Raw genomic sequence first — 13,863 nt, 5'->3', positions numbered from 1 at the left:
TGAGGTACTATGCCATGTGAAAACTTCTCTCCAAAAATGTGTCGCCTTGCGGAACGCAGTTCGGACTCGGCTATAAACAGGAGGTCCTTTATTATTGATCTTAAAACTTGAATCGGACTGCACTCATTGATATTTGAGAAGTTTGCCCCTGTTCCTTAGCGGAATGTTCATGGGCAGAATTTCCATTTATATATGCTATTGTTGAACAACACTTTAAATCCTTGTATAAGTACTTTTTATAGCCACCATCCATGGCGGGCATACTAATCTAGCTATGCCGTTTTGGGTTTTTGGGGAATGCAATTGGGCCATATCGGTTATCGGTTTATTCCTACAAATCGTTCTTTCGATTTGCTTTCTGGAAGTTATTAAGTGGCCACTTCACTGGTTTGTACATGATCTTCTGTTGTGACAAAAGCCATGCTAAATTGAAATTGCACCAATACCTGTAATATTAACCAATCACTCGATTTAATATCTTGGGCAAGTGGGGATCACAATTCTTATGAAATTTGGCTCAAATTTTGCATATGGAATTTCATTATCAATTCTAAAGCCATAAATTACAAACGCAAAATCTACCTCCAACGTAAATGAGTCCACAATCTATTCCTATACTGTAGGTCCCAAAATAACCCAGCTACTGAGTAGATTTCTTCAACCCCTACAATTCTTGCCGATGCTGGTACAAATTAAATTTATTTTTTTTATTTTTTTTTAGTTCACACGCTGCTGGGATTAGTAGTGGGAGTACGATAACAACAACATTAACACCAACGTCATCGTTGGCGTCATTGGCAGACAAACAATTTATTTCAAATGATAACAGAAACAACAACAACAGCAACAGCATAAATGGCAGTAATCAACAACAAAGTGGTGTTGCTGGTCAACAACAACGATATAACTTCATGCAACAACAGAAACCGCATAGCTCAGCGCATGTTGTAACTGTTGTGAACTCATCGCAACAACAGCACCATCATATAGTGCTGCAGCAACAGCAATCCCATCAGCTTCACCAGCAACAGCAATCTTTAACATCATCCTCCTCCCCATCATCATCATCAACAACAACAACATCGACAGATGTGCTGCCATCCGCATTGGCATCTTCGTCTACGACGATAAATGACGAGATTGTACTTAATCTAAGAGATTGGATTAATACACGAGTACTGGCCAAATTGAAAAACTACTATGCTCCGGGCATAACACGTCAACCAAATTCATCCTCATCATCTTCGTTGAGTGGTGATGTGCCACCAAATTCAATTATAGTCGAATTTGATCCGCCAGAAAATAGTACACATTTGTATACAGATGTACTTAATAGTGGGCGTTTTAATGTGATATTGGACGCAAGTCCACCTGCGGCAGATGTAAGTATTTACATACATATGGTATCCATATACATATCTGGCACACATATCACTTAATCTGCGCAAACAAAAAGTAACAAAAACGACCATCGAAATTTTCACTGAACTTTTGTGATGGGAGAAAGAGTTGGGAATGGGGGAATAATTTGAAGTCCCCATTTAGGATTTATTTCATTATTTCCTTCGTAGCATCTCATAGTATTGCTTAAAGACAATGTAAATTGTATATGTTAACGATCGCCATGATATTCTCCTACGATTTAGCATACCATATAAACTCATCTACTTTATTACTCACGAACTGAGCTGAAATCTTGTTATGACCTCCAACAAGGTCCGAATTGACCCATAATCTGATATAACTGCTATATAAATCAAAAGCTCTGCTGTCATTCGCCTCCGATTTGCCAACTTAACTGAAATTTCTATTGCGTGAACGCAATTTACTAACTTTGTTTAATTTTTTTAATTGTCCTAAGGGACATTTTGCAATTTTTTCAAGTGATGTGTTGTGCTTTTTTGACTGGACCAAAAGATTGGTATCGCAAGCATTATTTTTTTAATCGTAGATTATAGAAGACACCCGGGTCTGTGTGCGAACGCTGATTGAGGGTCGAGATGGTTGTGTATTTGTTGAGGGCACCGTTGTGGAAGTACACCCAGCAACAAAGCAATTTACAGTACAAATTGGAACAACTGAATCTGGAGCTGCACTTGTAAGTTTATTATAAGCTCAAAAATAATGTATTTGTATATATAAGCTAAGAGGTGAAAGAAATTGCAAAACAAATCGGAAAAAATAAATAAAATCACAGATGTCTAGAAATTCTCTCTTCAAAAAGAATTTCATGGCAGGCCATTTTTTAGCTTACATTTTTCCTGTTTAACCATGTAATCGTAAATTTCACTATGACTTTTTTCATTTGATCTCAGCTGAATACAGTAAGACGTGCAGATTTACGCTTGCTTCTGCCACCCTGGTGGGATGAATTGAATGAAGTGTCACCCATACCAGCACCCACAAGCGTGTCAGGCAAAAAAGTGCTTAGCTCTCCACAATCTAGACGTTCGTTAGGCGGTGGCAATACTGTACTTTCATTGAATCAACAATCCCACCATTCTGGCCGCTCTGTTTTGGGCGGTAAATCTGCTGGACAAATGCACACACCACAACATATGTATCATCTGCCAGAACAACAGTCACAAACAACACAAGCCTCCGCTTCGCAGCCTCATATGACATATGTTAATAACAAAATGTTAACTGCTGGCGGCGTTGCCATTCTCCATCGCCCAAGTCATTCGTTAACGGTCCAACAAAAACAGGATGATTATTATAGAACCATTGGAACATCGCCATTTCCAGCAGCGGGCAATGGTGGAAATATTGTGAATGGCAGCAATGGGAATATTTTGGCAAATCAAAACTCTTCCTATCTGCTGCATGGTAGTGAAAATGGAGTTGTGGATAGTACTCAGTCGGCGGTAGCGGCAGCGGCAGTAGGTGAACATCATTTAAATGTGGAAGCAACACAAACGACTCAACTGCATCATCATCATCATCAGCAGCAACAACATCATCATCATCAACATCATCAGCAGCCGCATCATCATCATCAGCAACAACCGCAACAGCTACAAAGTGATCACCATCATGTTGTTATCGATCCTAAAATGCAAACATCCAACTCAGATGATTTGTTAATGCAACAACGCAGACAACGTCAACATCAACAGCATACGCGTCCCTCAGCGGCTGGTCCCAATGCCACCGCCTACGATGACTCCTACGATTCCGATGAAGAATTAAAAGGTGTTGATATTGGTGGCTATGCATCGTTGGCCGACGCTGATCCCGAAAAGTTGTCGGGTTGCAGCAAACGTAGTAGTATGCAAAGTCGCGGCAGTACATCATCATTACTCGATCAGAGGCTTACACCACGATCTCACCCAGCTACACCACGATCTCAAGCGAATACGCCACATCGCTTCAAAAAGGGCGATATAGTCGAGTCCGAATCGGGCGTTCGCAAAAAATTCAATGGCAAACAATGGCGGCGATTATGTTCACTCTGTTCGAAGGAATCTCAGCGCCGTGGTTTTTGCTCGCGCCATCTCAATCAAAAGGGCAATTCATTGCGCTCAACAGGGCCAAGTCGATTTCCAAGGTGTGTACAAGGAATTAATTTTCTGAAAAGCGTTGGTTAAGAAGAGGGTGGTATCCGTAATATGTCGTTTTTTCTATTTGTTATTTAGTGATATTAGCAGTCGTTCAAGTAGTAAAACTCAAATTGATGAAGACACATCGCGTGATTCTGAAACTTCTCCCAATTACCGTATAACGGGTCGTTTCGATCAAGAAGAAACTGATGTGGCCAACATGCTAGGTAAGCTTAGATGTATAATTATATGAACAATTTCCTTTCAGAATATCAATATCAAGTCAAAACTACTTTTACATTCCTTAATATTTTGTCACCATTCAGCGAAGAAAGGTGAATTTTAATGACTAACATGAAATGACACCTGCTGTCAAAATAAGTAGGCTTATTGCCATAAATGTATTTTTTTTAATATATGTAGAAACCAAAAGCAACAAGGCACTAAAACGGTTTCCACAAATCTCATTCCCAAGAATTTTGTGAATTTGAATTTTTGATAAAAAAAAAAAAAAAAAAAAAATTGCTGACTTCCAAAACATGACCTTGTTTGACGGGAAAAATATGATTCAACTATTGGGTTGCCCAAAAAGTAATTGCGGATTTTTTAAAAGAAAGTAAATGCATTTTTAATAAAACTTAGAATGAACTTTAATCAAATATACTTTTTTTACACTTTTTTTCTAAAGCAAGCTAAAAGTAACAGTTGATAACTGACAGAAGAAAAAATGCAATTACAGAGTCACAAGCTGTGAAAAAATTTATCAACGCCGACTATATGAAAAATCCGCAATTACTTTTTGGGCAACCCAATAGTTTCATTCGTCCACTTTACGCCAATCCACTGCATTGGCATGTCTTTTTGCCAATTGGATCTACATTTTTTTTAAGTCATCTCTATTCTTTTGCATATTTCTACTCTTTTGGCGTTTGTGGGTTAAGAACATTTTATTGAAATCCACTTTATAAAGGCTTTCTTTTTATAAAAATAGTGTATGATTTTTTAATAAAATTTCGATTTTTTGGCCCTTTTTTAAGGAGTTGCCCCTTTACACAATTTCCTAACTGCGACTCCGTTATAGCATCATTCCCAAAATCCTAGTTATAAAGTGTTTATGTGGCAACTCTTTACTAATTAAAAACGCCATGACTTAAAATTGTTATTGTTCTGCTCTCACTCTCATCTGCTCCCTGCATGTCTACGGTTTGAGAGAATAAAACCGTTGTTTTTCTTTTTGAAATGTAACAACATTCAACAATATACAAATATCCATCCAATGAGGATGATCGGGATCAAGAAAAACGAAGAAATGACAATTGAAAAATATGAGTTAATTAAAGTAAAGTGAACAAAATAAAAACGCGCAATTTCCAGGGAAACAATTGTAAAAATATTTGAAATCAATATTCGTTGAGTCTTAAATTGAAAATAGTTTAAAAAAAAACATTGGATTGTAAAAATAAAAGTAACGAATATTAGTAAAAGTGGGGAAATATGCATACTTTTCAAGATTTCGATTTGGGCGCTAAGCTTTACCTACAGTGTTTATGTGAGAGTCATTTGAAAAAGAAATTTTATTAACAAAAATCAACAATGATTTAAGATTTTGCTTTCTGGGTTTCTTTTAGTGTCATTGGGTAGTTCACGCTCGGGCACTCCTTCGTATTCGTCTCCCGTCAATCATGGCACCTCGCCAATGAATGCCAATAATTCTCCCGTGCCGCCGGTGGTTGCAACAAATAGGCAGAATTTCTTTACGCCAATAGGTGGAGGTCCGGCTACCCCATCGCAAGACGCCCACGCTAACAAGTGGAAGGCCACACCATCACCGGTTATGTATAATGTTATGGGAGGCTATGGTACCCAAGTCATATGTCCCGAATCGATAAGAGCGCAAGGCGGTGCCAATGTTGCCGGAACAGCTATAGCCGCGGGTCAAGTGCCGCCGCCACCACCACCTCAAAAGTCGCCAGTGTCTATGGTTATGCATCAACCGCAGACGGTGGTATCTGCCGTTCCAGCACCACCGCCGCAACATGCTGCCATGTCCCCGCATTTGCCTTCCTCTTCGATGACCATGCAACAACAACAACAGCAGCATCACATGCAAACATCTATGTCTCCTGGACCCCCACCACCACCCATAGTGATATCGTCGTCAGCGGCAACAGCTGCCACGATCACTTCAATGGCCCATGCGACAAGTGTTATAAGAATTTCTCCTGCTGCTGCTGCCACAGCTTCCGCAACGGCAACAAATATGACAAATGCTGCTCTGGTATCACAGGCCGCTCAATCTTTTCATCCCGTTATTGTTGATGCGACACAATTAATGCCTATGCTACCGCATCAACAAGCAGCAGCACCACCAGCATCACAGCAACGACAACTATCATCCCCTTCTCCGGTTGTTCAATCACATGCGGCTCAAAACATGGGAGGGATCCCTACACTGCAGGGTATTCAGCACACTTCTTCCATACATCAAATAAGGCATAATCAGCAACATAGCCAGGGTAGTAGTGGTGGTGGTGCCACATTGGTTCCCATACAACAGATTAAACAACAGCCGCAGAGTATACCTTCACAGCAATTACAACAACAGCATCAACAGTTAATAAACGATAAGACTATTCCAAAAAACGGCATTAATGCGGGGTCGATTTTTCCCTGGCATACGCTGCTGCCTCACATCCATCAGTCCCCCGTGAAATGCCAACAACAACAAACAGCCACAAATTACTCCTTAAGCGGTATAGTACCACCAACTCCATCACCGACCATCTCGAACACTACTGAGGCAGCAGCGTCCACACCACCGCCACCACCACCACCGCAGCCAGTGAATAGTCAGGGCCATTTGCTAATAAAACAATCGCTATCATCTCCTGGAAATCCCCTAAATTGTTCTCTAACCGATGCGGCCAAAGCCTCAGCTTTGGCTTCATCCGCATCAGATTTAACCAATTCCGCAGATGATATTGATGATCAACTGGATGATGATGTTTTTGAGCCATTGCCAAAAAATGAGACGCCAATGACGGCCAGCAATTTGAGTATTAAAAACAAACAGCGTCTTGGCAACGAACACATTATACGCAGTGGAAGTTATCGTTCCAACATCTACAGTTCTTCCGCTGCTGTTGAACCAGCAGGAAGTTCCAGTTCTTCTGGGTGTAGAGGAGGAGCGGATCCGAGTGGCAGCGGTGAGACAAATGAAGCTGCGTCAAGTAATGCTCATGTGAGCGCTTCAAAAAGACGTTCGCAGTCATTGAGTGCTTTGCAGCAGCAGCAGCAGCAACAGCAACAACAAAATGCCATGAGCGGTCCAGCAGTAGGTTCCGCAGCTGATGCCAGCAGTGGTAAAGAACCAATGAGTCCCATGACAAAGGTAAGTGGTTGAAGGTGGTGTTTCTCTTTTCTTCTAAATTTCCTTTTTTTATTTCACCTTAGAACAAAATACGACGTCCTATGAATGCTTTTATGATTTTTTCGAAAAAACATCGAAAACTTGTTCACAAAAAGCATCCCAATCAAGACAATCGTACTGTGAGTAAGATACTGGGCGAATGGTGGTATGCTCTGAAACCCGAGGAGAAAGCCCCATACAATGAATTGGCTTCATCCTATAAAGACGCCCACTTTAAACTTCACCCTGAATGGAAGTGGTGTTCAAAAGATAGACGTAAATCATCTAGCTCGAGCAAGGGCGGCGCAGGGGTAAACAACAACCCAGCCCTAACTACAACAGGCGGTTTGAATGATGTCAAATATCGTCTTGATTCAATTGACGGCTCGGATTCTATAGATCAAGAACATAGTCCCACAACACCGGGCTTTTCAACAACCTTCAATTCAAACAATGGTTCTGGCGTAAGCCAGGCAGCAGGAGGATCGAATAATTGCCAAAATGGAGGTGGTATACATGACATGCAAACTGATATTATACCATTGACCATTGCCACATACAATACATCATGTACAGAATCATCGGATCCCACTACCATTAATAACCATCATCTCGGTGGCCAGAAATTTATTAAAGAAGAACCAATGAAACATGATGTAACATCGGAGGATGAACAGGTATGCTGATAAACATTATTTGTGAAATCATTTACCTACCTCATTTTTTTGATGCTTGACGTTTTTAGATGGTTATCGATGAGGAGCCCGATGAACAACAGCAGCAACAATCGACTGCTGGTAATAACAGTGGTATTGGTCTATACCAACAAAATGTTGAAACTCAAAACTCCACCACCTCTGTTGATCTCAAGTGTCGTGAGCGTGTTACTGATTCCGATATTGAAGATACTGGACATGATTTTCGCAAAAATCTAGCCGGTATAAGTCATGTCAATGATAAGGTAGGCTGGGTAAATTATAAAACTATAACGGAATTTTAACCAAAACTACATCGTTTGCTTTAGGATGACCAGCAGCAGCAACAAGTCGGCTCCACACCACCGGCCACTTGCAAACCAACACCGCTGAAAGCATTGCCACCCAATCTGGAGAACAACATGATGAAATTCAAGCAAATGTCTATGCTTTCATATCCAAGTCCCAAAAACCCAATTGGTGTAACACCTTTCCAACCAACAGGCGAGAAATTTTATCAGAAAAGACAAACATTTTATAAGAGAAAGGACGGTAGAAAAGTTATTTATGTTGCAAGTCTATTGCTGTTTTGCTAATATGCCATATGCAATAAAATGGGAAAGGCCCACCGTAAAAAAAATCCGTATTTAAATTGTGCTCTCCTATATATGGATCTATTCTAAGCTTTGCCTTCCATTCACTTGTGTACAGAGAATATTTTATATCGAAAACATACAATGATTATGTATAAAAATAGATCTAATACCCATGTAAATCGAGCAATATTTAATATGGGTAGGTTATTTTTGACCGCTTAACTTTACATATTTCTTCGACCTTTTCTTATCCCCCTATATTATCTTAATATTTACTTACTATACGCAGAGGTTAGCATGTCACCTATGATGCTGAACAACTGGGTTCGATTTTTTGGGGCGAATGTCAGAACAAATTTTTAGTAGTGGTTATCCCCCCTCATCAAGGCTGGCAAAATTTCACAGGATATCAGTTATAAAAAAATTCCCTACTTTTCCCACTCGCCTTTAAAAAGGAGCTCATTTTTCTCAATGAGTAAGGCTTGAATCGAACAAATGTCCCTAAGCACTATTTATGGACATTATTTCTACGAAAGTTTAAAATTTTCATATGACTTGCAAATGACGTCCTTTCTCATTAAAATTTCTTTTGTTTTTATCTTCGAAATATACGGGAAATAAAACTCGACTGTATTTTTATTGTTTTGGTGTAGGTGGTGCTTTTAAGACTATGCCCATTAGTCCCAAGAGTACAAAACACGAAGAACAACAACAACAGCAAACACAACAAATTATTATTAAACAAGAAGATCTCATGGATGCCAATTATATTAAGCAAGAACCGCCATCACCTTATAAACTGAATGGTAGTGGAACTGGCGGTGCAATATGCTCCACCACAGCCACCTCATCAACATCAACATCGTCGAATAGTCAGAGTGGTAATATATTCACATTTAATGTGCCTACAGCCAGCTCAGCTTTAACACAACAGCAGCAACAGCAACAAAAATCATCACAAATGTTGCATCAACATCAGCCGCCTTTGCGTAGTCCCACTGCCTCGGAGTGTCGCAGCGCTGCAGGAGGAGGCGGAGGTATGTATGCCCTATGTTTATCACAGATAGAAGTGATCGTTGTCAAGATTCATCATGGGAAAATTCACTACTCTATCTTTATATATTTATTATTTTTATATTATATACCTATTTATATCTATAAAAATGTATGTACACCATTCATCATCTAACTACTAAATATTATCATTATATTGTTTCTTCTCTCTGCAATAATCTGCATACCTCTCTCTCACATGCTTCATTTGTTTGTTGGGTTTCGGTTTTATATGCGTATACATATGTGTAACATCTTTTAATATCTTTTAAATAATACTTGTGTATGTGTTTGTGTGTGTGTCGCCTCATTCATATAAATGCGTGTATGTGTATGTGCGTTTGTGTGCGCCTTAACAACTAACAAACCATTCATGAATCCCTACCCCCAAAAAAAACAACGAAATCAAAACATGGCACAAACCAAACAATCGATCAACCAACCCATTATCACCACCAACAACACCCATCTCATTTTTGGACTCTTAAGATATGCTGTCTTCTCATAATGATGCAAAACTGACCGCCACCATTAAAATGGATACTTCCGAGGATGACCAAGACGATACGGTGCTCTACGAAGACGATGACTTTGATGACTATGAGACAGAAACTGACTTTGATGATATTGAATTTTATACCATACCCAAGACGAAAACCCTTTTGATATCTAGAACTCCCACACCCACCGGACAAACAGGAGTTGCACTGAGTAATAGTCATAGTAAACGTCTGCACACCATAACACCCCCCATAACACGTCAGCATAGTTTTATGCATTTGAGACGTTCCATAACACCTCAACAGCATACATCATCACCGCATAGACACTTGAAGAATTTACATTTTCGTAGAGTTGAAACACCTCCTACGGTCATAACACGTGTTCCCACACCCTATGGCCATGAACAGGCCAGACAGAGTATTGTGGTGACACCAACACCCATCATAAAGGTTGGAGGACAGGGCGTGGGCGGTGGTCATGCCACAAAACAAATTACAATTATTAGGACTCTAACAACACCTCCTCCATTGTTCTTTCGGACCATACAAAAGACCTCGACAACAAGCACAACAAACACAACGAATGGCAACAAAGCCTACAAGTGTATGCAAACGAATGCAGCCGCAGCAGCAACAGTCACAACAATGGGTGAAACGTTGACTTGTAAACAGCCTCCACCTGCCTTGGTCATTTCACCATCATCTTCATCATCATTATCAGCATTTTCATCATCCTCCTCCTCATTGAATCTAAAACCATTAACATCATCTTGTGCTTTGTCTGCAACAACAACTTCCACAAATAATAAATTGAATGATACTAAAAACCAATATCCCACAATATGCTCCTCTTCCCCCTCGTTAAAAACTACTACCTCTGCTTCCCCTTGTAATGCTATAACCATCACCACTACCACAACCACCACCACCACCACTACTTCTTCTACTGCTACTACAACTACCAACAATCCACCAACCAAAACCATACTGCTACGAAATGTCAATAACGCAAATGTTGACCTCACATCATCGACTAATAAACCATCAGAGCAAGTACTAACCAAAGCCACTGGCAGGGCTGCAATTCTATATGATGCCCTTGTGTTGGACACTCTTAACGATGCCGACATAGGCGATGAAAGTCCCATAATAATAAAGCAAGAAACAGATGCAAGCATGCAGGAATGCAAACCAACAGTGATGGACAGACACAACAATGAAGAAATGCATGCAAAACAGCAACACACATCATCGGCAACAGCAGCAGCAGCACCACCACCACCACAAACAATGTTGCTCATAACCGATGCCAATAGTCTTAATCGACAACAGCAACAAAGTATTGCTCAACAATTGTTACAGCATAAAATGCGGCAAGGCAATTTGCCCGGCGTTGGATCAGCCAGTATAGCTGGCATTGGCAGTGGTGGCTCCTCAACAACTGCCACTGTGCGACCCTCCATTTCATTTATAAGCAAAATAACAATTCCAGCCAATGCTCGCATATTAACCACCTCCTCTTCCGCTACAACATCTAACCATACTAATACGGCACAGAAAGGAGGAGGTACTACTTTGGCAGCTTCAAATCTATCTTCAGGTTGTGCCGGCGGTGGTGGCACCATAACCATAATCCCTGCCGGCGGCAGTTCTACTAACACCAATACTAATTGTAATAATAATAACAATAACAAGCTAACCACTAACACCATTGTTGTTACGGCCAATAATGCTGCAGCACCCAATGCTCTAGCGGTTGCTGGTGGCAATAATTTGGTCTCGGCCCACAATACTAGTGCTGTCATTGGTGGCGGTGGATGCTCTACATCATCTACAACTAATTACCTAACAAAAAACACCACTACCGTATTGGGTAACACTTTAGTGACCTCAACACATTCTTCTACTCCTTCCACATCAATAAAAACTCCTATAGGTTCACAATCGCAACAGACCTCATTGGCGGTTGTTTCATCTTCCTCGGTGCCGTCTTCGCCAGCAGCAGCAGCATCTGCTGGTGTAACCTCGATGGGAGGAGGACAACCTAAGCAAATATTATTTGCTGTCAACAATGCAATGCCACACCATCAGGTAAGTTTTCCTTAATCTAGAAGTTAAAAAAAGTAAAAACGCAGGTGTATGATATGTAAGCTCAAGTATTCAAATTGTTAGATTGGCTTAAACAACAGCTCTTAAGTTTATGGACCGATGCTTGGCCTTGATGGTTGGAGTTTACAAGAGAATCTTACGTGCAACATTTTAGCAAAATGGAAGCTATTTCAGACTATTGGGCTAATTCGGGTCAGGGTTACCTTCGACAAATTTAGAAAGGGGACAAAAAAGGGATTTTTTGTTCAAAAACGGAACAAATTATTGTACTCCAATTTTGAAAAAACACTCGGGGATGGGAACACCAATTTTATAATTGAGTTAAATTTTATTCTGCCATTCTCAATACAGGTATTTCTGCAGGTGGCCACATTTATTAAGGGTGTTTTATTTACCCATTAAAGCACCTCTAGCGAAATTTTCGGTTGCCGTCAAGACATTTATGTCTGTGTACACTACAAGATGGCGACAAATATTGATTTATTATTTTGCCCGATTTTATAAATTTTTTGCTAATGAAGTACCTGTTTGCTGAAATTAACTATTTTTTATTAACCAATAACTTTATTTCTGTTAAATTGATCTATAAAATCATGCATTTTAATTCGTAGTTGCAGGAAAAACTCAAATGGCAATTATGTCACCCTGTTACGCAAAGTAAATTTCCTTTGAGCTGCGTACCTGCAACCGAAATTTTCAGTAACGGTATTGGTAACGAAAATTTCGCTTAGGATATGTCAATGCATTTCGTATGGTAACGAAAATTTCGCCAGAGGTGCATACTGCTCTTAAGCGGATTTTCTCGCTTAGGGTTGGTATTCTATTCTGCTTTCGGAATAGTCGCCGAAATTTGTAATTATTTAACGGCAATCAAAAGTTTTTGTTTCCACGCCAAAACACGTTTCTTTATCTGCACTTATTGTTTTCTCTATTTTATATATTTTTCTCAAATAAATAAAGAAATACGAACCATTGAAACCAGTGAAACAAACCAAAATGATGCCTGCAATAGTTTCAAGTGTTCACACTATAATAGTTTTTTGCGTTTCGCCGACTTTTTTTATATGGAGTTTGACAGCAATCCGCCTGAAAAACTGAATAGAATACTCAGCTTTAGTTTGTATGGAGAAAAATGCTATCCTCGTTTAGCTAAGCGGCTATCTTATAGCCGTTTATTAAAAGATATTTGAATAACAAAAATAACAGAGGAAGAACGCAACATATTTATTCACTGATTAAACATTATGAAGTGGCGAAATTGCTTAGGATTTTTTAGGATTTTTTTTTAAAAGCTCTCATAGTTAAATTTTTTGAAAAAGCGAGAACATCAGAAATGATTTTCAGTGGTGGTTATGCTCTCCTAAGGCTGGCGACACTTGAGGTGTTAAAGGGTTAAGGCGGTCCCTTATCGTTAAGCTTAAACTTTTATCGGACTGCACTCGTTGATATGAGAGAAGTAACCCCGCTGTGTCTTAATGATCAATGCAACGTTAGTGACCTGACAATGCAATAGCTACGGGGCTCATATAGAGCTGGCAATATATCGGTGGCACTATCGATATTTAATTTTTTTTACTGAATATCGATTGATATCTTTCCGAAGGATATTATCGCAAAAGTTAAATTTTTTGCAAAACTAAACAAAAATAAGCAATCCGACATTGAATGTATCCTTTAAGATACATAACGCCCATAGAGGGCGCAATTTTCATTCGATTAGACTAACATTTTGTACAATGATTTCTCTAATGACTTCCAACTGACTTTATTAACCTTGGTTTTATTTGGTCTGTGCGTTCATATTGCTTCTTTATAAATCAATCTCCTGATTTTTACTTCTCATTTTCGTTTGAAATATAGGTGATGGAAAATTAACGATAGTATCGATATTTATTATTAAAACTATGCAAAATATCAAATGTTGCAATTATCGATAGTTTGCCAGCTCTAGACTCA

At 39.5% G+C, this 13,863-nt stretch overlaps 1 protein-coding gene across 1 annotated transcript in view; it reads left to right on the top strand.

The window, feature by feature from the left end:
• The window catches only part of LOC106088288 (putative transcription factor capicua), a 75,129-nt gene that overhangs the window by 50,148 nt on the left and 11,118 nt on the right, over positions 1–13,863 (top strand). Inside the window, exons 5-14 of the mRNA XM_013253723.2 lie at positions 722–1,382; positions 1,952–2,098; positions 2,316–3,550; positions 3,639–3,769; positions 5,171–6,933; positions 6,996–7,628; positions 7,697–7,912; positions 7,976–8,150; positions 8,896–9,279; positions 11,735–11,889. Coding sequence (XP_013109177.2) covers positions 722–1,382; positions 1,952–2,098; positions 2,316–3,550; positions 3,639–3,769; positions 5,171–6,933; positions 6,996–7,628; positions 7,697–7,912; positions 7,976–8,150; positions 8,896–9,279; positions 11,735–11,889 — 5,500 coding nt within the window. The remainder of the gene's footprint in view (positions 1–721; positions 1,383–1,951; positions 2,099–2,315; positions 3,551–3,638; positions 3,770–5,170; positions 6,934–6,995; positions 7,629–7,696; positions 7,913–7,975; positions 8,151–8,895; positions 9,280–11,734; positions 11,890–13,863) is intronic.

Source organism: Stomoxys calcitrans, chromosome 2 (assembly GCF_963082655.1).
Source record: "Stomoxys calcitrans chromosome 2, idStoCalc2.1, whole genome shotgun sequence".
NCBI lineage: Eukaryota > Metazoa > Arthropoda > Insecta > Diptera > Muscidae > Stomoxys > Stomoxys calcitrans.
The sequence above is the reverse complement of the archived record's forward strand: the minus strand, read 5'-3'. Positions and strand labels throughout refer to the sequence as shown.